This window comes from Ahaetulla prasina, chromosome 6, assembly GCF_028640845.1.
Source record: "Ahaetulla prasina isolate Xishuangbanna chromosome 6, ASM2864084v1, whole genome shotgun sequence".
In the NCBI taxonomy this organism is placed as follows: domain Eukaryota; kingdom Metazoa; phylum Chordata; class Lepidosauria; order Squamata; family Colubridae; genus Ahaetulla; species Ahaetulla prasina.
This window is the reverse complement of record NC_080544.1, coordinates 67,431,489-67,456,508: the sequence shown is the minus strand read 5'-3', so window position 1 is coordinate 67,456,508 and position 25,020 is coordinate 67,431,489. Positions and strand designations below refer to the sequence as shown.

Below are 25,020 nucleotides of genomic sequence, written 5' to 3'. Positions count from 1 at the left end.
TAACTTCAACTAGTAGAAAATGCTATGCCCATATTCTTAGGGAGAGGCCTATTACAATTCTTGCAGGAACTCCCTTACTTAACAGTGCATTTCCAACTGAAATTGAAAAGCTTTTGTTACCTAGAAAGGCCTCTGTGTTTTGGGATTGAATATCTGTGAGATTGCCTTTCTCAGAAAGATTCTGCCTGTCTGATCAAAGCCAATAGAGTGTCTGCTCACTGTTGTGTGGTTCCGTTGTGTCATGAAAGAGTCATGAAGCAAACATTCTCTGTGGAATTTCCTCTTTTGGAACAACTTTGCCCTAGAAACAAGGGAACCCCTGGTTGCCTTCTGAATGTCACAGAACAGAACAGCTTTATGAAGTACCCAAATGTTTCGAATGTGTATACAATTTTCTTTGCATAACCTTTCTAACCTTATCCTTCATGTGGATCAGTTCTTACTTTTCTGCTCTCATTTCAATATTATTTTTTCAGCCTATCCGATTGCATTTATTTGCACTTTCAGAAGCTCACATACATACAGTAAATAAAGTCACATTTAAACCCATTTAGCATCCTGTTTTCACATTAAAGATTGTATTGCACATGTTTCTGACCAGAATTACACAGTGCTGGAAGCATGCAGTCTTTGAATACATAGGACAGAATTACATTTTGAGCAGTTATTGATAAAAGAAATATATTTAAAATTCCATAACAGATAAAATTGATTAAAATCCCTAATAATAATTTATTAGAGATTGACATCTGAAAAATAGGAACTGCCCTAAATAACAATGACATCTGACACAAATGTAAATGCAACATTCCAAGAAATTTTTTAAAAAAAATCTTTGTTTTTCTTACACTGCTTCAAAGATTGGAAATATCAGTTTAGATAAAAGGCTTCAAATTACCCTATTAACCCTAATAAATTTATAAATAAACTATTTTAAGTTTATAGAAAATATGATCCTATATTAAGGTTGGAGTTGAACTAAAAACAGGTAGTCCTCAACCTACGATCACAATTGACCCCTAAATTTATGTTGCTAAGGAAGACATTTGTTAAGTCAGTTTTGCCCCATTTTAGAACCTTCCTTCCTAAAGTTGTTAAGTGAATGAATGCAGTTGTTAAGTTAGTAACATTGTTAAGTGAATTTCGCTTCTCCATGGACATCACAAAAGATGATCATATAAATATGAACCATTTGCCAAGCATCCAAATTTTGATAATATGACCATTAGAAGGCGGCAACAGTCGTAAGGGTGAAAAATGGTCATAAGTCTCTTTTTTCAGTGCTGTTGTAACTTTGAAAAATCACTAAATGAATGGTTGTAAATCAAGGACTACCTATATTCTTGTCCCACATGTGTCTTATAGCATTAGGAGAGGTAATAAATGAGCAGAAAATGAGAACTACTTGGAGAAATTCTCCTACCATCGGATTACATGATTAATCTGTCCTTAGATGACTTTTTGTCCTTCTGCTTGGTTCTTAGTGCCAGCTCTGTGACAAGACCTTCATGAATTATTCCTTTCTACAAGGCCACATGGAGCGTAGACATGCTGAAGCCACTGCACTTGGTAAGCACTGAATTTGCCTGAATATTTCTTCTATGGAGGGAATTCGGTTTAGGTTTAGATGGGGGGTGGGAGAGAGAGAGGAAGTTCACTTATTAACTTATTAATTCTGGCATTCTGAGGCTTGTTTATATCCAACTTTCAGAGTAAAGAGAGGAGATACATTGTGTATGAATTCGGGTAGATTTTAATTTAACAAAGCATTTGCCACGAATCTGATACTGCCATAATGCCCAAACCACTGTGTAGCTATCTTTTACATAAAAGTTAAATGGACCTGAAGTTGAAAATATCTGTAAACTTTCTGAATCACTAAATCCTCATCACAATTTTTAGTTGTAATTTAAAATATAAATAAACGTTTAGTGGGTTAAGGTTTAGACTGTTAACTGTTTTTTTTTGGTTTACACTTATATCCCGCCCTTCTCCGAAGACTCAGGGCGGCTTACAGTGTATAAGGCAATAGTCTCATTCTATTTGTATATTTTTACAAAGTCAACTTATTGCCCCCCCAACAATCTGGGTCCTCATTTTACCTACCTTATAAAGGATGGAAGGCTGAGTCAACCTTGGGCCGGGCTTGAACCTGCAGTAATTGCAGGCTACTGTGTTCTAATAACAGGCTCTAACAGCCTGAGCTATTCCGGCCCTGTTTGCAGCATCTTGTCAAATTTTGGAGACCTACAGTTAATAAATGCCATGAATATTTTTTTACTTTTTTTATTTCAGTGGTTATATACCTAACTTCTTTTGTCTTGAAATAGAAAATGCCAATTCATTTTTGAAAAAGTGAAAATTGTTCAAAATTAAAATTTATCTTGATTTTCCCTGCATTTTGAATCTATCTATCACCTATCTATCTATCTATCTATCTATCTATCTATCTATCTATCTATCTAATCAGTTTGTATCCTGCCTTTATTATTTTTATAAATAACTCATGGTGGCAAACATACCCAACAAATGTTTCTCCTCCTATTTACCCCACAGCAGCAATCCTGTGAGGTGGTTGGACTGAGAGAACATGACTTGCCTAAGATCACCCAGCTGGCTTTCATGGCTAAGATGGAACTAGAATTCATGGTGTCCTGTTTTTTATCCTGGTGCCCTAATCACTAACCAATCTGGCTAAAAGTTTGCAACCTTTTTTAGAAAATGCATCTTCATTCTTGGGAAATAATTTAGCTTATAAATCTAGTAAGAAGTTGAATTCCTATTTCAGCTTCTTTATACAGCTTCAATTTCTAGTTGAGGCCCTCACTAACATTGTCTCTTTTTTAATCGACTTGAAGAAAATTCGAAGAAGAAACAGGTGCAGCAAATGGAAAATGAGATCGAAGAACTGAAGGTCAAGTTGAAGGAGACCCATGTCCAGCTGGAGGCTGAGAGTCAGCAAAGGGCTCAGGTATGAATTGGTAAGAATATGAATAAAAAGGAAAGCAAAAATCAAATGCCTTTTGTCAAGGTGAAAACCAATTATAGGTAGACAAAACGGGAATAATTCATGCTCTGTCAAAAATGTCAGCAATGATACAGCAACCGGCCAATCTTCTCTGAGCCCAGAAGTTAAATAGGATGATTCTTAATTAGTATTTTAATAGATGCCCTCTGGGAATATTAGGACTGTAGATTAAATTGGTAAAATGCATCTCCATTCTTGACTAATAATTTAAAGAAAATTTGAAAGAAATAGCAGCAAAAGGCTTCTGAGTTACTGTCCATCAACTACCTAGAGGCATCCATGAATTTACCAGGAATTGAGTTCAGCTTGAAGAGGGTGTCCTGTCCTCTACAGTGGTGGGGCCGTTGATTTCACAGGTAAAACAAAATCAAATAACTCGGATAAGTTTATTCTTTCAGAATGATCATTACCAGAGTCTCTGTTTCCTCTCCAGTTGCTATTTGAAAACAGTGACTAAATGTGAGGCTTTTCTAGCTATAACATCCTAGCCTTTTTAGTTCAGTGTTTTTTCCTGAACAATATTGATTCATGACCCTACATTTTCCTTCATAGCTAATACAATCGGAGGCTTATTTTCTAACCATGCTAATTCACCCATAATATACCAGTAAGCACAGTAAGTTGGATAGTACTTAAGGCAGAAATAAAGAACCTATCATGTAAAAAATGCAACCAATGAAGTAATAAAAGTAATTTTTATAAAGTAATAAAATACTGCATTCAGCTCAAATCAGGATCTCAAGGTCTGGACCAGAATCCTCATTCAGTTTTTCGTTCAGAATATTTTTTTAGTTTGATTGCCTGCTAAAACTTCTAAAAATGTTTCAATTCCCTGAATCTAGTCTTAGCCCCATAACTACTTTATCTTCCACTTGGGGATAATTCTTTTCTTATAGGAGACAGAGCGTCTTCGCCAAAGGGAAGATGATGAAAGAAGGAAATTTGAAAGATGGAAGGAAGAGGAGAGAGCAAAGTTTCACACAGAAATGGAAGAGCTTAGGCAACTTTTCATCACAGAAATCAAGGACTTTTCCAACAAAAATTCTGTCTTGGAAGGAGTAAGGAAAAGATATGGCTTGCAATTTTCCTATTTTCTTGAATATTCAACATGTTTGCCATCATTAATTCAGCATGGAAACATCTCTATTCTTGAAGTGAAGCTATGTGATATATTGATAATAAGTATCACTGCCTTATTTATGCATCAAAGGGATAAAATCTAATTCCTAGAAAAATGTTTGAAAACAGCAGTTTACATCTTATGATTTACTTCCAGATGCCTTAAACTAAGCTGCTGACTAGGGATGCAGGATGCTATCCACCAATTACTAATCCCATCATTTTTTGTTTAACATAAAATGATAAGAAGGTGCATTCTTGTCCTTTGCTGCAAATAGCAAAATGGATAGGTCCAAACCTGGCTAGGACTAGGAAAACAGTTGTTCTGACTGAGAGGAACTTGCCCCAAATATTTGAAGCTTAATGAAAACATTATCAATATTACAAGAATAATAGGAAGCAGCTCCTTGATGTGATAAAGATGTTCTAGGCCAGGTATGTTAAACTCAATTTCATTGAGGGCTGCATCAGGGCTGTGTTTGACCTCGGAGGGGCCAGGGGGCATGGCCAGGCTGAGGTGGGTGTGGCCTCTGCCAGCGAAAATGCAGCTCGAGGGGGGATGCATGCTCTCCTGGGACCCCATTTTTGGCCAGGATGGCCTCCCTGTGCTCCATTTTCATTGGCAGAGGGCTGCAGGAGGCCTTCCCAGCTGAAAACAGGGCCTGGGAGGGCTGCATGTGGCCCTCCTGAGTTCTGTTTTCATGGACAGAGGCACTGCAGGCTGGTCCACTGTTTCTAAGGCAACCCCGTGGGCCATATCTGAGCACCTCATGGGCCAGATCTGGCCCGCGGGCCTTGAGTTTTACATCTCTGTTCTAGGCAATAAGAATATGATATCGAAGATTGTGTTTCATTTTCTTCCATTATTAACTGCCATTGAAGAACATTCTTTCCTCTGTTCTTCCTATCATATGTGGATGAGTTATTGATAGATCCAAGGAAGGATTAGCGACTTTATGACCTATGAGAAAGAGTAAAGCAACAATAAGAAGTCTTACAAACCTATTTTCTCTATTATTCTCCAGGGTTCTTCCTATAGCAGACAATTGGTTACCATATGAGTGATTGTAATAATATTTAGATCAGTATCTTCCCAATCAAGGTAAAACCTTGATCAGAGATTTAAAGCAAGATGCAATTGGGAATTCTGACCCTCCTGACATATAGCCATGCCTCAATTAGAGTGCTGTATACAAGTATATGTGTCAAATGGAAGATATTACATGTGACCTAGAGAAATATTTTTGATTTTTTTGGCAGCTGCAGACTGTGGCACTTTGTCATAGATCACATATTCCTTCTGCAGAAACTTCAGGAATTGCAAGTCAAGAATGCGGTAGCCTCACATCTTGGAACATTGCAAGACGATGATTCTTTTGAGAAACAACAGTGGACTAAGACTCAGAAAGAATTACAAGGGATGAAGGCAAGGATTGAACAACAGGTAGGGGAACTTAAAGGAATAATGCAGCCAGTCTACTGTCCTTCAGTCATATTGAAACCACAGCTCCAAGAGTTCCCAATCAACTCAGCCATAACCATACTGACTCATACTTTTGGAAATTATAATTTTGAAATATTGTATAACAATAGATCCACTTACCACTTAAAACTAATATCTTTTGTTTGTAGTTCTTTGGATTCAATAGTTTTACCTCTATACCATTGAAAACATTATCAGAACCACAGTGAACAGATTGTTCTGAACTTATTTATATTGATGTTTTTAAGACAATTTTTAATCAGTAAAGTTATACAATCTGCAATTTAAAACAATACACAGAGAGAGATACATACATACATACACACATACATACATACATTCACAAACACACACATGCACAAATAGATAGTTACAAAGAAAAATGTATCTATTGATGAATCCTGCAAAATTCATTTTTTTAACAATATGATAGGATCATCCTATATCAGACCTTTCTCTAGGTATCTTGACCATGACTTCCAACATTCCTAACCTTATCCTACATTCCCAAAGGCTGTATCTGGGAATATTCACCAAGAGAGCATCAGGTTGAGAAATATTGGTATGTACTAAAATGGGTTTACAGATTCCTCAGTGAAATAAGTCATTATAGAACTGCATGCAATTCCCCATTCGTTAGCAATCTGAATCAGGTGCATCAGAAAATATGAAGACTGACATTTTTGCTAACACTCAAATAACTTGTGATAGATAACTGGCAAGGTAACTGTCAATAAGGCTGAGTACTTTTTCCAATATTTATCAGAAAACCGAATGGGAGTGGAAACTTAGGAAACTTCAGAAGGAGAATGAGAAAGAAAAAGAAAAAGTAAGTACACTCAATATTTTTGCAGTATTTCTGCTAATAGAAAAATGAGGACATTGTATTCTATAATTAATGCCAGCCATGACTATTCATTTAGGGCAGAGGGAGCAGGAGTAACCTTCATAGAGAGGAAATAAAATATATTTATCATCCATTATAGACAAGGAGATTAACTGATGGTACACCCTCCACCATGGTATAAAGAGGATTCTAGTAGCCAAAGCAAGTCTGAAGGGTCTACTTTCCTCTATCTATGCTTGCTATAGTGTGTGTAGATACTTTAAATATAGGTGGTGCACATATATTACATTGCATGTTCATGAAGGACAGCAAAAACTACAGATATAATCCCATTCCCTCCACACTTGTATCTGAATTATATTTCAGTGCAATGCTTTATTGTTTTATGGTATGACTAAGCAATAAAATTCAGAATAATGCAGCTCACACTTAAAAACTGTTCTTATTTTGCCATAGATAGGTGGGTGGATCGATCTAGACTGTATGTCTTTATTGTGAAATCAGGTTCTAAAGACATTAGACGATAGACAGCTAAGCCCATTTAGTTGCAGCCTACATAATTGCATTTCTAACCATTTGTCTCTATTAATGAAGTGCTTAATTAAGTGGAGTAGTCTTTACACCCAAATGTTATTTTTCTGTCTCAGCTGAAGAATGAGAATGAAAAACTGAGGGCTTCCTTGTCTTCTGACCAATCTAAAATGGCTGAATATAACAAGAAACAACTTGCCTCCCTTACCACACAACTCAGAGAGCAAGCTGGTGTCATCCAATCTCAGGAGAATACAGTAAGCTGAATACAGTTCTTCTGAGAAGTTCTTTATATTCTTCAATTTAGAGAAGAGCTTGTGTTTATTTTCAAATGAGGATGCTCCTGCGTTCTAAGAATCAAACTATACTGTTAGTAGGCTCCCATAAGGCAGCTTTTCTGGGACTATATCACCATTTCATATTTTATATGGAAATTGCATGTCTTAATGTTCCCCTTATTCCAAACAATCAGTTGGGCTAAGTATGATGCAAAATTAAAGGGCAAAATGTGATTTGGAAGATGTGTGGAGTTGAGAATACCTTAAAGTGCATTGTCCCTGGATGATACATTAGTTGTGGAGGTAACCAAATAAATCTTGAAAAAGATATAGCTATTTTAAGGTAATACCTGCAGATGCTACCTGTATACTACATATGTTCCAAATCACAATTTATTTTTGAATCCAATTTGTTGCACAGCCCTGTAATCCAGATAATCTAATTGCTTTGGTGAGAAACGTTGACCCTACAATATATATGGTTTACACCAAAATGTAGTTTTGCTTTACTTACTTTACACCGCTAAAGTGACTTGATATATTAGAAATAAATGACCGGTTCTGCACTCAGGCATATAGGTTAAAAGATAAGGATAAAAAATAAATTACTAGGCAATGGCAGAATAAAATGTTGAACTTTAAGGTGATATTAATATCCATTTGGGGTCATGTTAATCCTCCCTTAATTGTGTTTCTGCCTGAATAATATTTCATGATTTTTGATCCCTGGATTGAGGGAAAGAGACCAAAATGTGGCTTTCCTTTATTCTTCATCAAAGCAGTAACTCATACCTGGGAGAGATCAAAGAAAATTCTCTGTAACTTTTCCTTTTCTGGCCAATGTAAAGTACCAGGTAAGGATTTCCTCTTGCTGTGTCACTCCTGTCTGCATATAGTAGGAGGGACATATGAAACACATTTTGTTTTGGAATGTGACTAGTAACTTTGTGAACTGATTTACATTATTATGTACCTGTCATATATCACTTAAATACTTATTAGACCTTATAAATAACAACTGATTTATTTTACATGTTACCTTTCAGATTAAACTTCTGACTTCCAGCAAACCCAGAGGTAATGACCAATTCCTATATTGAATAACTGTCCATAGTTACAGTAGATTTTTTTTCTCTTTTGACAAAACTGTAAAATTCTTTAATAGTCATGCTTCTACATCCAGAAAGAACATCTATATATTAGTAAAATTCTCCTGTTTGTAACCTTAAATTGGGTGAAATGGTGCTTCATGAGGCAATAATTTATGAATCAACATACTTGAAATAGGCTAACTTAAAGAATGCATCCAAAATCTAGTCCCATTACTCCCATGGGATTGAATTTTGGCAAAGTTGTGGGTGCTACAGCACTGCAATCACATAATCATAATTCCAGTGCTCCCTGTCAGCATCCCATAAGAGAAGTCAGTGGAGAAGCCAGCAGGAAGGCAGAAATCACTCCTGCTTCTGTTGATTTTTTGCCCACCCATAGTCATTCTGTTTCTCTGTTTAGATAAGGAAATATTTCTGAACTGACCCAATGGATTGCAGGTTGTCTAGTAAAATATTCCACATGATGACAAGTGAAGGCAAGACAAAGAGAGAAACAAAAAAACAATATACAGATATTTCATTGCCACGCTTAGATTTGCTGAACAATTTGCAATGGAATATGGTAATGTTTTTAAACCTGTACAAAAACCTAAGGTTCATTGTCATGCTATTATTTCTCTCCCCCCCCCTCTTCACTTTATACATCCAGATGAGATATTTATCATAATATAAAGTGCTGCTTCATGGGCTTTGCAGGGAATCCAAGTCATAATATGTTTCATTTGACCCATGTTTTCCTATCAGTTTTCTTAATGGAATAGTTTCACGGTGCTATTTGCTTCAGATTGCTTTCTCTTTCCATTTAAAAGAACTTGGCTGGAGCCAAATTAAGTTAAACTTAGTTCCCATTAAAATAATGGCTAAATCATCGTGTTAATGCCATGACAATATCAAAGATGTGATTGTGTTTTGGAATATGAATATAGGCCTTTTTTTAAAAATTGCTTTTAATTTCCAGAAATCCAACAAGTACCCAAGACAGAAAAGCTGGAAGAATCCAGCGAAGAAGGTATATTTTGTAAATTTCACCTGCCATTTTTTATATGCTAAATATTACTATTACTGAGAGAGAGACTGATCACTCAGAGATACTTTCTGAGATGTTGAGAAATTCTTGTAATTCAGGAAAAGACAGTGGCTAGTCATTTTTTGGGTTTTAGAAGAATTTCATAATTAATTCCAGAAGTTGGCAATGTAGAAATTGATAGTAATGGAGTTAGAATTCTAGTCATAGATTGGGACTATATTAAATCCTGATTAGGACTATATTAAATCAAGCACTACATGAGATCACTTTATTTTAATTGGGTTGTCTCTGCTGTCCTGGAATGAATGAAGGATTTAGGACTATTTTCTTGAATTTTACACAAGCTATCTCCTTCAATAGCAGATTAAATTGAAGTCAAATGAAGAAGTTTGTTTGTTTGTTTGCCTGAAATAGATGCGTAAGTGGCAGTTAAACATTCCAGAATTGGGATTTATAACCATCCTGCTCATTGGTTTCTGTAGAACTAGATGATACTTTGGACAGGAAGAAGAGAGTTCTGGAAACATTGCGGAAGGATCCCAATTTGTTGAAGCAATTCCGTCCAATTCTGGAAGAGACACTTGAAGATAAACTGGAGACCATGGGAGTGAAACGAGTAAGTGCTATGAGAAGAAAAAAGTAAAAAGGAACAGTTTTCATCTTTTTATTTACTAGACTTACTTTGAATTTCAGCTGGATGCGATTTTGAGGATTGTGATATATATATTAATTTGGCAGAAAAGTGACATAAAATTATACTCATCTTTGAACACCTGTTCAACACATTCACATGCTTGACAGAAAATTCTTCCTCTCTTCCTCCTCCTCTTCTGAACCTTTTTTCAGGAAAATGGCTTGCCCAAGGAACTGCTTTTTCTTTTGCCTCCAAAAATCAGGAAGTGCTAATTAAAGAACATTCTTTTAAGATTCATTCTTGACTTCTTTGTCTCGGTATATTGCAACAAACCAATAAAAGACAAGGAAAGAAGAAACCATGAGACAAGTATATTTGGAAGAAATGCATTCTTGTTTATGCAACGTAGCTGTTGCAGGGGGAGTGTGGAAATACTTAGGATCAAGCAGTCATATTCACAATAGACAATAACTATATCATGAACTAATTTATTATTTCTCTTTAACTATAATATTGCAAAATTTAAAACAAACTTATGGATTCCCTCAAATTTTTTCTTTCTAAAGCAAATAATGTGTCTTCAAATCCCTCAATTTTCCTTTGACTTAATGGCCATAGAAAAGCTAGACTGCAGTAAAAGTAATAAAACATTTTATGACTTTAGTGGTCTGCTGTCAGTAATTAATTATTTCCCTATTGCAAAATAATGTTTTTTTTAAAAAATCAGTGGTCTTAAATTGCATAGCTATATCAAGTTCCTTTTAGGATTAATAGATGGCTTTACAGTAACTTAGCTGGCATCCTCTCATAGCTAGTAAAATCCTCATAGCCAGATCCTCTTTTTTCTCCAAAATTCTGTTCAGGTTAGAATCTGATTTCTCGAAACATAATCCTTGTTAATCTTCAGTAATCTTCCCCCTAACCAGGGTGCTTCTTCAGTAGTCCTCAGTACATCTGGAACTGGCATATTTTTGGCAGCCAAAACTGCCTGAATCCATTGACTTGCTGGCTTTCTTCTTTTCCTCCCCATGAGTACATCTACAAGTCCTTTTCTATGAGCCACTTAGTCTATTTCAATTTTCTTTCCACTCTCCATGAGTGTCCCTCTTTCTGTTTCATTCCCAGCTATTTTCTCACACTTAGTTTATCGAATCCAGACACAGCTCATCTTCCTGGGAGACCAGATGATAATTATGTTCCTTTTGTAATGAATTTAAGATTGGAACACTGAGTTGTACAGCAGTTTAATCGACCTTCTTTCCATCCTTTTTAATTCAGCAGCAACTCTTCAAAGGAGTTGAAAAAAGTTTTCTACCTGAATAGAGGCTCCCATTATTTACATTCAGCCTAATATGAGGAATCCCCTGTTTAATTTGAAAACATTCAGATGTCAGGAACTTATTTGCTGCATGAATGATGAAAGCAGGGCTCACACACGTATTTATGTTGATTAGAAACATTTGTTCTGTTTTGTAGGGTACAAAAGGTATCCCAGCTCAAACTTACAAACATTTGAGAGCTTTGATTAAGAAACAGCAGCAGCAGAAGGCTAAAACATTTCCAGGTCTGCTAACTTTGAGAGATAAACTTGAAAAAGAAGTTCAGAAGAAAGTGGTTCAGAAGGATGAAGAGACTATGTCCTTGCCATTTTCTTCAATCTTTGGTAAGATGCTCAGTTATATTATTTAGAAACATAACATTTATTTGATTTGACTAATATTTTATCATTTTTTGTAAAAACAACAAAATAACTTAAAAGACTAACAAATTTAATGCTTAAATGATGCTGTGCTCCCTGACTCTAACGTTATATATTTTTGTTTTTACAATTTTTTTCAAGATAAGATGAAATTAATCTAAAAGCTAATTTTTAAATTTGAGTTTATATATGGACTCTGCTCATAATAAAAAAAATACATGGCTATTTTTAAAACAGATGGACTATATGTTCCCATAGGTATTTTTTGTATAGACCTTAATCATTCAGATTATGAAAGCAGCAAAGTTTATTAGCATAGCATATGCATGCTACTACATGTATATGTAGTATACATAGCACATACATGTATACAGGTATTAAAGGTTTCAGTACAATCTCCAACATAAATTCCAGTGACTTCATAGATGTACTTTGCCTGATTTTCTTGACAGGAATGTGGAAGTGGATTCCCATGGCCTTCTTCCATGATGTTTTTGATTTTTGAATCTAGCTTTTAGGCTAGCCATTCCCTCAAATTCTCTTATCCAAGTACTGATTAACCTGACCCTGATTAGTTTCCATAAGCCGGATGCCATATGTTGCCACTTGCTGAGATGTAAAACCATAAGTATAAACCAAATAGTGTGAATAAAATTCCTAAAAGCAGAACGAGGAAAGGAAATATTCAACTTCTAACACAAGTTGTAGATTGGTGCTATGTAAGACACTGTCGCACTCCAAAAATGTTTTTCTCCTTTTCTCCTATTATTCTGTCCTAATAATTAAGGAAAAAAACAAAATAAAAAATTACACAGAGTAATAATTGAGATATATATATATATATATAAAAGAACATTTATAATATTGAGATATCCTAAATTTTAAGTATATTTAGTATTCTATACAAAAGGTTATTTGTATTAATAAAAGTAATGGATAAGAAATTACCTATTTTTAAAAATTTTGTTAAATTTTTTTGCACCTGTCTTACCGCAGAATAAGTCTGGGCAGTTTAAATGTTAAAAATGATAAAACTATACAAAACATGTATATAATACAAACAAAATACTATAAAGATACTAATTGTACAAAAGTACAAATTATTATAAAGAACTAGATGAGAATAAATCCTTCACTAAAGACTTTTTCAAAGTTCTTGTTATGGTAATTGTTTGGTCTATGCTGTTTTCCACCCTTCTAAATATTAATAATCCAGGAAAAGGCATACTTCAATGTATTTATGCATTTGGTAAACATAGTAGTGAGTGCAATTTTTTTACTAGAGTAAATATTCTTATGTCTGTTATAAAAATCTTGCTTAAAAATCTTGCAGTCTTTCATGAAGATTGGGAGATAAGCATTTAAATTTGGAGAATAGAATACGAATAGAATACGAATAGAACAACAGAACAGAATAGAACAGAACAGAATAGAATAGAATTCTTTATTGGCCAAGTGTGATTGGACACACAAGGAATTTGTCTAATGCATATGCTCTCAGTGTACATCAAAGAAAAGATACATTCATCAAGAATCATAAGATACAACACTTAATGATAGTCATAGGGTACAAATAAGCAATCATGACTCGTGCAGTATACAGATCCACGATGGAAGGCAGGTTGGTAGTAATTGTTTTTTTCTGCAGTTCTAATTATCCTCTGAAGTCTGTGTCTGTCTTGTTGGGTTGCAGAACCAAATCAGACAGTTATAAAGGTGCAGATGACAGACTCAATAATTCCTCTGTAGAACTGTATCAGCAGCTCCTTAGGCAGTTTGAGCTTCCTCAGTTGGTACAGAAAGAACATTGTTGTGCTTTTTTGATGATGTTTTTGATGTTAGGTGTCCATTTTAGATCTCAAGATATGGTAGAACCTAGAAATTTGAAGGTCTCTACTGTTGATACTGTGTTGTTTAGTATTGTAAGAGGTGGTAGTATGGGAGGGTTTCTCCTAAAGTCCACCACCATTTCTACGGTTTTGAGTGTGTTCAGTTCCAGATTGCATTTGATTGGTCGCACCATGAGGCTAGTTGTTCAGCCTCCCATCCACTATTGTGTCATCTGCGAACTTCAATAGTTTAACAGATAGATTATTTGAGATGCAGTCATTGGTATATAGAGAGAAATGGAGAGAGCACACAGCCTTGTGGGCCCCCTGTACTAATTGTACAGGTATCTGATGTGATTCTGCTTAGCTTCATTTGCTGCTTCCTGTCTGTTAGAAAGTTTATGATCCAGTGATGGGTTGCTCCCACCACCCCCTCTAGCGTCCATCCGGACACTTCTGTTCATGCACAGAAGCGTCATGCATGCGCCCGAGCATGCGCGCACAAGCGAACCGGTAGCAAATTACATTGAAACCCACTGTTGTTATGATCCACTTACAAGTGTGTTCAGGTACCGCTAGCTGGTTTAGCTTAGTTAGAAGAATGTCTGGAATGATGGTATTGACTGCTGAACTAAAGTCTACAAGGGGCGCCCTTGTTGGTTTTTGGAATTTCAAGATGTTGTAGGATGTAGTGCAGAGCCATATTAACAGCATCATCTGTCAATCTATTTGCTCAGTATGCAAATTGCAAGGGGTCTAACAGCAGATCCATGATAGTTTTCAAGTGGGACAGCACTAGCCCTTCAAAGGTTTTCATAACTACAGATGTTAGAGCAACCGGTCTGTAGTCATTCAGTTCCTTGATGGTGGGCTTCTTCCAGGATACTTTTCCAGAACAGGAGTGAGCCATATGCAGTCACAAAAGGTTTGTGTATATATACATGTGTCTGCAGTTGCAGAACCTGAGATTCTGGCTTTAGTATTAAATCTGTGGATCAAGTGTATGAAAAGGCCAGAACAGATAATTTATTTTTATTAGTGGGGAGATACTTATTGTGAGATTACTTGCTGTATTCAGGATCCATCAGTGACTCAGGTATGACTAAATAAGAGGCAAATAGATCAAAACAATTTCTGTGTAATGTTTGAGTCAGCTGGATAATTGAAGCCAAGTCACTAAGAGGATTTTTACTTAGGCTTCTTGCTTCATTTGGTTTCTGGGGCAAACATAAAACTTTTGTCATGTTAGAACTGCAAATCCTGCTTTTGTACTTGCATTAATGCTATTAGAGGTTATTCACAAAGCAAAGGAGATACAAACCTTGCATTTTAAAAATGCTGTGAAATGCTCAGTGGTTCAGTTGTAATGGTTTTGATGTGGAACTCTTTAACAGTGAATCTTTGAGACCCAGATTAAATCCCAGTCAGATTGGGGTTTTTTATTGAACTTTTTCAATCTTTTCCTTCAGAAAAAGACCAGCATTCTCCACTCCAGGTTACCCCTTTGAAGATTGGAACACACCCAGTGGAAGTACCATATTATGCCCTGGAGACACCCAAGCCAGCTCCTCGGAACAAAGTTAGTTCCATGACTAGTTCAGTAGAGATTCCAAAGATACCATCTCCAAATCTAATTAGAAGCAGTTCACCTTCTCTTCAACAATCTGCTGTCCACTTCCTCAGGTAAGTTCTGGATTATAATTGTATTTCCCTGATTTGATGTTTTAACCTGTGCTCGATCTTATAATTAATGTGAATTATTTATTTATTGAATTTATAAAGTCACCCATTCATTTGCATGAGACTTAGGAAGCTTACCTACTGTAATAATTGTGAATGTGAAAAATAGTCAATGAAAAAGCTTATAAAAACTTTGATAGTCACGGACTCAGCTCATTTGACAGACAAGTGCAGACATAAATTCCACATTCAGGAATGCAATATGACTCTTTCTTGTGTACAGATTGAGGATGCTGCATTTCTCTTCTCTCGTAGAAATAACAAAAGTTTAAAATTTCTTTTTAAAAATGAAGTAAGTTTCTAGATGGAGGCTGGAAAAGAGAATAATTTAACATAGCTCTTTAACAGCCTCTAGTTAAAATAGAATATCTACAAAGCCCTGGAGAAAGTCTCACAAAACAAAGCAGAGGAATTTTTGCTATGAAAAATTAGTAGTTTGGGAAAAATTTAGATTTGCTTAACTTGTTTCTTTTTTTTCTGTGTGCTACCTACTCAAGTTAAAATTCTGTATTTCTCAGTGCAAGTTAGGGAATTCTGGGTAATTCCAATCTTTAGCCCTTCTTCGTGTAGAGTATCACAGTATTAGTTGTTTTTGTCATCTGTAAGAGAAAAAACTCCTGCAGCATCTCCTCAAAACGGTCTATTTTTCTTCTGTTTTGTAGCATTCTTGTGGTCTGCCTGAAGCACTGTGCTTTCCTTTTCAGTATAGCTTTTGTAATTTATCCTTTTTCATCAACTATTTTGCATTTAAATATTTAAATTCAGTAATTATATCTTTGCATATCTCTTTTCTTTTAAAATAGTTTTTTTTATCCATGGTTGGATTGGTCTATCTACCAAGAAGGGGAAGAGGGTGAATTATCTAATCAAATGCCTCAATGCTAAGTAATCACATAGTTGCATTTTTGGCATGTAATTACCAGAAACTGCACAAATTGTAATGGCCTTTTCTTTCACACACTTATGAGAAGAATGTCAGACATGGCATTCTTTGACAGATAAATGTTTTAGCAAGAATTACCAAGCTACCTCTTCCCAGTAGGATTGAGACCACCTGCCTTCTCCCCTACAAGCTCAGTCAGTCTGCTACACTGATATATTTTTTTTGAGGTATTTTGCTGCTCGTTTGTAAACTGTTTAAGTTTACCTTTGAAAGAAATGTAGGACATATTTTTACAAATAGGTAATTGATATGTTATTCCCTAGCTTGGCTACTCTGAAAGTACTTCAGATTCTATTAGAAAAGTTGTAAACTTTCTTAGAATCTCACAAAGCAAGGTCTCTATAATAATTGTTTATTGATTTTATTCATTTGGACACTTCCTGACTCTAGATTGATTCTGGGCAGCTCACAACATAATGAAGCAAGATAAAATACAATAAGATACAATTTAAAATGCTTCATAATATTTATTCTTTTCCCATTTTTCTTTCTGTTGTGTTCCTTTCCTTTAGTACTTCACCTTTCAGCTCTGAGACTGAAGAGTCAGAGGAAGAAACAAACATGAGCTCTTCAAAACACACATCCCTCAAGACAGAAGCAAAGCAGAGCAATCCTGTCCCCAGAGCAGCACAGGTGGAAGAGAGTGAGTGGGATTCATCTGACACAGACTTTTCTAAAGAGAAACTTAGTTCAGGAAAGAGTTCTTCAGTTGCAGCAGGAACTCATTCAGGTGACTATCATTTAATTGGGTTTATTATTGTCATAATGTATACAAATGTCAGTGTCAAAGAAGTAAAAAAATAGTACATCCAAATGCTAAGATATGTATCAACTACTTCAGTAATCAAATGATTACTATGAACTGGGACAACAGTTATCTTGTTATACATTTTTATGGGCTTAAATGAAAGACAACTGAATTTTGGTAGTTGCTATTTTAATACCAATGTTTAGTAAATGAATACTAAGGGAATTAAATACTACTATGGGGATTTGCCAGGGTGTGTGGCTATACTACAAGCTGTAAAACATACATGGTTATTTTTATAAAATTCAGTAAGAAGACACGAATTAATAGGTTTTTTTTAAAATTAATAGTTGTTTAGGCTAAATAACTTTTCAAATAAATAACTGTCTCCTGTGAGGGCTAGCAATATGCTGAAAGGCTAGTATGATCATGTCACCACTAATTCTGAGCCTAACTGATTCCTTGTTTCATTTAGAAACACTAGTGCAGTCAATGGCTAAAAATCTGGAGAAGAAACTGAACATACCTGGAAAGAAGCCTCCAGGTGGTGTGAAGCTCTTTGCCATCCAAAGCAAAGAAGATGCTAAAACCAATCATCCCACAAAAAAGCTTCAGGTATTGGTGCTATTTTAAAAATCCAAGAAGGTAGTAGGTAATAGTCTTTTCATTTTGCTTCAGATCTTGTACAGATCTTGTTCATAACTGATTCACTAGTAACATGATCTGCACATTTTTAAGATAGTTACATTGTATTCTGTAGTCCAGGGGATCCAACCTTGGCAACTTTAAGACTTGTGGACTTCAACTCCCAGAATTTCCCAGCCAGCTTCGTTTTGGGGAATTCTGGGAGCTGAAGTCCACAAGATTTAAAGTTGCCAAGTTTGGAGACCCCTGCTGTAGGCCATAGTAGTAAATGGGTTTAAGATTATTTACAAAAAGGAAAAAGATCAAGATAATGAATACTTCAAAAGTAGTCAATAGTTGTCAATGTTTGTTTTGACTTGTTTGATTGTTCATTGGGTTAATCCATAATTTTAGTTAAATTGCCTAAAGATTATGAGATCTACCACATCTCAGCAGCAAAAAATCAGATGGCCAACACATGGCAAGAAAGAAATACAGAAGATATTTGGATACCATGTAGTAATTGTCTAGACTTCTGCAGCCTGGATCTGGTAGCCCTACTTTATAAACTCTTAGGTATTAAAGCTTTGAGTATAATACTGAGCTTAATGTGGTTGGTATACCTGAACTTAATATGTTTCGAGAATCCGTATTTTTTTTCTGTGACATTATTATTTATAAACACACATACACTAAATACCAAACATCTAGTGCCCTCCATAACACTGGAAATACAGCTTATGGATTTCTAGGAGCTAAGACTCCTTAGATTGCTGGCATAGATAGAGAGCATCAGAAAGAGAAAGACTGCTGTAAATAATTTGCGAATATGCAAAGCAAAGTAGACATGGAGAAGATCTAGCCATGTGGTTGTTAAAAGTTAGCAATGAGTTAATGGCATGTAATCGATTAATCAAAAGTAGATAACTTTTCATAGCTAGAGACAACAGTTTTCACCTGAAGGGCTAGTAACAACATGACGCAGGGAAATGCTAGGGCCACAGCAGCCATTAAAGTTGATCAGTAGTTTTCATCCAGGGACTGGGGAAAGGACTTTTTTTTTATATTGTGTTAGGCCTGTAGGCTTACAATGCAGTTTCATTTATTTCCCACCTCAGCATCATGGGAAGCTTGGTAAATTTTGAAGTGCTTCAAGGGGCTACAAGAAAGGGACTTGGAGCTAAAAGTTGTCCACCCCTGTATGAAAGCCTGCCCAAATTGGTGAATGTTGTATTAATTCATTGATAATTCATTCTTATTTAGACATTCATGTGCAATGTCTAACAGCATAAAAAATCCTTAGAAATAGTATTTAGAAATAAATATTAAAATATATTTTAAGAAGTTTTTACAAACGCTCAACTTAGAGAAAATGTTCTGTTTAAATGCATTTGTTTCTAAATCTATGTTTTATAAAATTCAGTGAAACATAAAATCTGAAGAGTAATTGCAAATCAAATATTTTTATTCACATGTATCAAATCATTCATGCATTTCTTAATGCATCCAATCTTTACACGTTTTCATCACTTGTTCTCTCTTTGTCTTCTCTTTTCTTCCTGATGTAGTTTGCCTATGAGGAGGACAGTGATTTGGAGATTTCTTCCTTGGAGGAAATCAGCCAGCACCTGGAACCTGAAACTAAGATAAAGAAGCCACAAGGGGCAAAAGTTACTGGGAGCTCCACTGGATTGCAGGGCACCAGTATCTGGACTTCCAGCCGCACAAAGCCTGGGGCCTGGTGATTCCCATGGTTAGATGAGTACAGAACCCAGTTGAGATAAAAGAACATTCCATAACAGAGAAATCAGATTCAATTTGATAATCACAAAGAAAGAACAAAGACACCAAACACCAAAAGTATCATGTTCAAGGTTCTGTACATAGTTTCAAAGCAAACATTTAAGTAACATGAGTTCTTCTAGTGCTACTAGACTGATTTGTTCTTTTGTTGAAAGTCAATCTTGACATGACATTATAAATTAAATTTTGTCCAGAAGACACAAGCCTGATTCTTATATCATGCAAAGCTATAATGTTGTGCACTTGGGTCTGATTTAGTGTAGTATGTGACCCAGTCTTCATGTACCATAGGATATGATTTAGCATTATATTATTAAAACAAAACATATCTTAGCACAGTATATAAATGCAGCAATAAATGTAAGGCTGACTCAAAAAGCAGCCATGGCATCATAGCCTCATTTGTGGGCTGTAATGAAGTTTACAGTATACCTTTCACTGATGCTCTAAGTGAATTTAAGTGACTACAAGAAGGAAAGAGGTATAATTCTTGGGGTCTACATAATGGAAAAAAAGGCTTTTGCTACATTGTGCTGTGATACATAATCTACTTTGGAAAAAATGTTTCTGAAAAAATCCTGAATTGTTTATGCAATTACGCAATTTTCCTTTCTAATACTGTGATGGGTGCAGCTTTCTTCTATTTTTGATAAGTTTGTGAATAGCCATAAAAGTAAATCAAATGGAAAGGCTTCAAACATTTTGTATCCCGTCAACCTTCAGTTTCATTTTTAGCTTGTTTGCACTTCAATGTACAGTAATTCTGAAATGCAGACTACTTATTTGAACAGAATAACAGAGTTGAAAGGGACCTTGGAGATCTTCTAGTCCAACCCTCTGCTTAGGCAGGAAACCCTACACCACTTCAGACAAATGGTTATCCAATATCTTCTTAAGAACTTCCAGTGTTGAAGCATTCACAACTTCAGGAGGCAAGTTGTTCCACTGATTAATTGTTCTAACTGTCAGGAAATTTATCCTTAGTTCTAAGTTGCTTCTCTCCTTGATTAGTTTCTACCCATTGCTTCTTGTCCTGCCTCAGGTGCTTTGGAGAATAGCTTGACTCCCTATCTCAGCCCCTGAGATATTGGAACACTGCTATCATGTCACCCCTGGTCTTTCTTTTCATTAAACAGACATACCCAGTTCCTGCAACCATTCTTTATATGTTTTACTCTTGAGTCCCCTAATCATATTTGCTGATCTTCTCTGCACTCTTTCTAGAGTCTCCACATCTTTTTTACATCATGATGACCAAAACTGGATGCAGTATTCCAAGTGCGGCCTTACCAAGGCATTATAAAGTGGTATTAACACTTCACGTGATCTTGATTCTATCCCTTTGTTTATGCAGCCTAGAACTGTGTTGGCTTTTTTGGCAGCTGCTGCACACTGCTGGCTCATATTTAAATGATTGTCCATTAGGACTCCAAGATCCCTCTCACAATTACTACTGTTGAGCAAGTTACCACATATACGGTACCTGTGCATTTTGTTTTTCTTGCCTAAATGTAGAACCTTGCTTTTTTCACCATTGAATTTCATTTTGTTAGATAGATTGAGGTGAGGCAGATAGGTCTGTAGTTTCCTGGATCTATTTTTCTCCTTTTTTGAAGATGAGAACTACATCAGCTCTATTTAATCCTGAAATACTCAAAGTATTTTTTCTATTATATGTATGTAGAATCACATTGAAAATGCTAAAAGTATTTCAGAAATAAATAAGTATATCTGTGAAATAATATATATCTGACCTTGGGACAGGGTGGGGGGGAAGAGTATAATAAATCCTTAAAGGAGAAGAAAAAACTTTTCAAAAAATGAAAACTCAAAATATCCCCCTCCCTCAATTTTTTTTGGCACAAGGTGCGACAGAGAGAAAAAAATCTGAGTGCCTTTCAAGATTCTGTTATTCTACCCTACAACAATATTGAGCATTCTTGGAATCCATATTGCTCTTGTTTCAAAACTTTCCTATCATGAAGGGTTGACAATATCATGAACCTTGATTCATGAATCACAACTTAAAATTTGGAACTTAATGATAACCACCTAAGAATAATAGTTAACCAGTTGGACTAGGACTGGAGAGATTCAGATTCAGGTCCATTCTCAGTCATGAGAGCTTACAGTGACTTCAGGCCACCCTGGCTCTTAAATCCAATCTAACACACAAGATGGTTGTTGTGAATATAAATAAAGATATGATTGCTATCTTTAGCATTAGGAGGAAAAGTAGGATATGATATATTATTCCATAGTTATTTCCCAGTTGGATTAATGCCATGCACTCTACATAGGGCTGCCCTTAAAAAACACTCAAGCTTTAATATGCCCAGAATGCAGCAATACATAGTATTTTCAGTGTACCAAGGTGTGCCCAAATTTCATTGCCTAGCCATATTTTTACAGGTTTTTTCATCTTTAAAGTCTTGCATGGTACAGGGAAAGGTTATTTGTAGGATCACAAATTTCCAAGAATTGCCCATCCCACCAGATCTGACAAGGTGAGCGCAATCCAAATCACCCTGGGCCCTAGACGATGTGCCTTCTCTGTTCTAGAATCTTCCATTGGGAACAACTATGCCCTGATTCAGAAAGTTCCAACTTTCTTAGCCTTCTAAATGCTCTGAAGATCTAGCTCTTCCACCAGAAACCGGCTGAGATGTTTGTTGCACCCAATATGCTGTAGGTGCAGTTCTTTTGATACCTTGATTGATGTATTATGGTTGTTTATAGATTTTTTTTAAAAAAATATGTTCTGGGGTTTGTTGTGAGGTATACAGGATTATCCATTTAAGATGAACAGCCATATGCATGTTAAAAATTAAATTTTATATATGTTTTATAAACATACAGAAATGCAGTATGCTTTTTCAAGCAAAAGAAGTATGAACCACCTTTCTTAAGTATTGTTCTCCTAAACCACTACTAATAGGAATTGACATACAATTACATTGGTTTCCAATGATGTATAAATTCTCTCTGATGTGAAATGAATGAAGATAAGAGCTGGAATATCTGCAGAAGCCTCTTATTATCTCAGGGAAGACACTGGGAGGTTTATGTCATCTTGTCTTATTATAATCATTCCTGGGCAATTGTTGCAATGTAATTGGTTGTTCCCTGCCTTCTCCCTCATCCCAAAAAGATGCTAATCTTACTATTCAACAAGCAAACAAATGATCCTCTACTGACTTTGGACTTTTTGCTATTTTGACAAATCTCCATTCATGGAAAGTTATGGAATGAGGTGTCCTCTGGCTTGAATAAGTCAAGCTGATCTGAACATTACGTTTTTCAGGGGTTCTGACTTGTGCAGATATTTTTCTGGACCCTATTCTTAAAATGTGGACCCTCCAATTTTGTCAGGCTTGCCCGTAAATTAAAACTTAATTTGAGGAGCTCTAGAAAATATATTTGAAGCTGAAAAATTGCTGGCAATTGCCACTTGATGGCACCATGTCTGAAGAAATATGCAATGTTTTTCTTGAGACTTTGCAAATGATATTTGCAATAAGAAAAGGGTTTCCCTAAAACAAAGCATATAGAACTCCCAAAGGAGTAATAGTGAATAAGCCATCCTATACGTGTGTCTAAGTTGAAAGTCAGAGAAATAAAACTTTTGCTTGATTCTATTTTCTCCCATCCTTAATATGGTTTTTCCTTACTGAGGTCAATATTACAAAAATTACTCAAAAAAATATTTCCCAAGAATACCTGAAGACTTATAAATTTTAAGCATAACTAGATTTCTCAAAATTGTTGAACTGAAAAAAAAAACTGAAAAAAATGGGGGGGGGGTCAAAGTGCACCTAGAAATGTTTGGAAAATGTTCAGTGGCTATACATGAAGTTGTGCAAATGAGTGTAAAATATTTGTTTGTTTAAATACTGTACTGTAAATCAAAAATTCTCATGCTATGACATGAAATAATGAATGTCTTATGTATATGACAATTTATTTGAGGGATGCAGGAGAGAAAAAATGAAATCATGCCTCTACCCTAGAGATTTTAATATTTTTTAGTCACAGAGCTCTATCTATAAGTGAATATTTATAAATAATATTTATAAATTCTTAAAACTGTAAAGCATCAGAAAATGTTTCTGAGAAAAGGAAAATAGATATCATCTATCTTTCTACTATGTTTGCTTTTTTCCTAATATAAAATTAGGTACAGAGATATTTAATTTTTGGAATATTTCTAATGAAAGGCAGAGTGAAAAATTACAAGCCATTTGCCTATCTGGTAGATTCCTGATTCCATCCTATCACAAAATAAATTACTGAATGGATTTAGCAGTTTTCATGGTGAGGTAATGTTTGTATTATAATATTAATACAAAATTTATTCAAAGTGCTGCATAAACTGTTCTAATTTATCTTTGTATACCCATTCAACTGCAGAGACATTATATTTATATGAAAGATTAAACCTATATTTGTATCATCAGAACTTTCCTATGCATATTTGTTATGCCATAAGTAAAATGATATACAGTGACGCAGTGGCTAAGATGCTGAGCTTGTCAATCGAAAGGTCAGCAATTCAGCGGTTCGAATCCCTAGTGCCGCATAATGGGGTGAGCTCCCGTTACTTGTCCCAGCTTCTGCCAACCTAGCAGTTCGAAAGCACATTAAAAAATGCAAGTAGAAAAATAGGGATCACCTTTAGTGGGAAGGTAACAGCGTTCTATGTGCTTTTGGCGTCTAGTCGTGCCAGCCACATGACCACGGAGATGTCTTCAGACAGCGCTGGCTCTTCAGCTTTGAAACGGAGATGAGCACCACCCTCTAGAGTCGGGAATGACTAGCACATATGTTCAAGGGGAACCTTTACCTTAAGTAAAATGAAAGAGTGGAATACAAAGTAAAAGGGCTCCTAGTCCTGTAAAATATCTGGAGATATTTGGGGGGGGGGCAGCAGTTTTTGTTTTTTGTTTGTTTTTTGTCTCTCGTTACTTTGCCTAAGTAAGATTGTGTGTCCTGTGTTCTGAAGGCCAGCTGGTTTTTATTTTTCTCCTATGCTATGATTGGAAGTCATAAAAGCCATACAGCTAGTAACTATTGTAGCCTCCTGAAAGGCAGGAAGTTGAGAGAAGCTGGAATAGACACTCCCAGCATGACTTTTCTTTTTCTCATTATTAACCTCTGCTGGGATGAGAACCCAGAAACTTGCATGTGGTTTCAGCCTAGTCTTTAAAATTTTCATCCTTTGCTGAAAAGAAACGGTGTGGGAAACCTAAGCTTTACAACAGTACTATGAATGGAGACTTCCACTGGCAACGCAGGCTTCATGGACGTTCCTTTGGGATCGTCTGCCCTGGGTTTCGTCAAACCATCCCTGACAGCGTAAATGGGCTGTCAAACGATTTGGAATTCTCTCCCCCGGGAGAAGGGGGAGGGAAGAGTGGTCAGGTTTGGGTAGAGCTCCCCGGGAGCCCCTGGAATTTAACCAGGGGATCGAAGGGTAAGAGCTCCCCTTTAGCCTGACGAAGCTGCATGCCCAGGGTGCTTCTGTTTATACAGAACGAGAAGCCGCGACCATCTCTGTGCCAAGATTTATTTTTAA

General features: G+C 35.9%; 1 protein-coding gene across 2 annotated transcripts in view; it reads left to right on the top strand.

The window, feature by feature from the left end:
* DZIP1L (DAZ interacting zinc finger protein 1 like) overlaps window positions 1–23,898 on the top strand; it is a 37,560-nt gene extending 13,662 nt beyond the window's left edge. Inside the window, exons 3-16 of one of the 2 annotated variants that reach the window (XM_058188534.1) lie at window positions 1,485–1,569; window positions 2,859–2,971; window positions 3,925–4,086; window positions 5,454–5,591; window positions 6,397–6,459; window positions 7,125–7,265; window positions 8,333–8,363; window positions 9,357–9,407; window positions 9,899–10,041; window positions 11,536–11,722; window positions 15,057–15,270; window positions 16,783–17,000; window positions 17,494–17,633; window positions 19,211–23,898. In XM_058188534.1, coding sequence (XP_058044517.1) covers window positions 1,485–1,569; window positions 2,859–2,971; window positions 3,925–4,086; window positions 5,454–5,591; window positions 6,397–6,459; window positions 7,125–7,265; window positions 8,333–8,363; window positions 9,357–9,407; window positions 9,899–10,041; window positions 11,536–11,722; window positions 15,057–15,270; window positions 16,783–17,000; window positions 17,494–17,633; window positions 19,211–19,387 — 1,863 coding nt within the window. In that variant the 3' untranslated portion in view covers window positions 19,388–23,898. The remainder of the gene's footprint in view (window positions 1–1,484; window positions 1,570–2,858; window positions 2,972–3,924; window positions 4,087–5,453; window positions 5,592–6,396; window positions 6,460–7,124; window positions 7,266–8,332; window positions 8,364–9,356; window positions 9,408–9,898; window positions 10,042–11,535; window positions 11,723–15,056; window positions 15,271–16,782; window positions 17,001–17,493; window positions 17,634–19,210) is intronic. The other variant, XM_058188535.1, reaches the window with a different exon arrangement.
* Window positions 23,899–25,020: the final 1,122 nt, after the last annotated feature.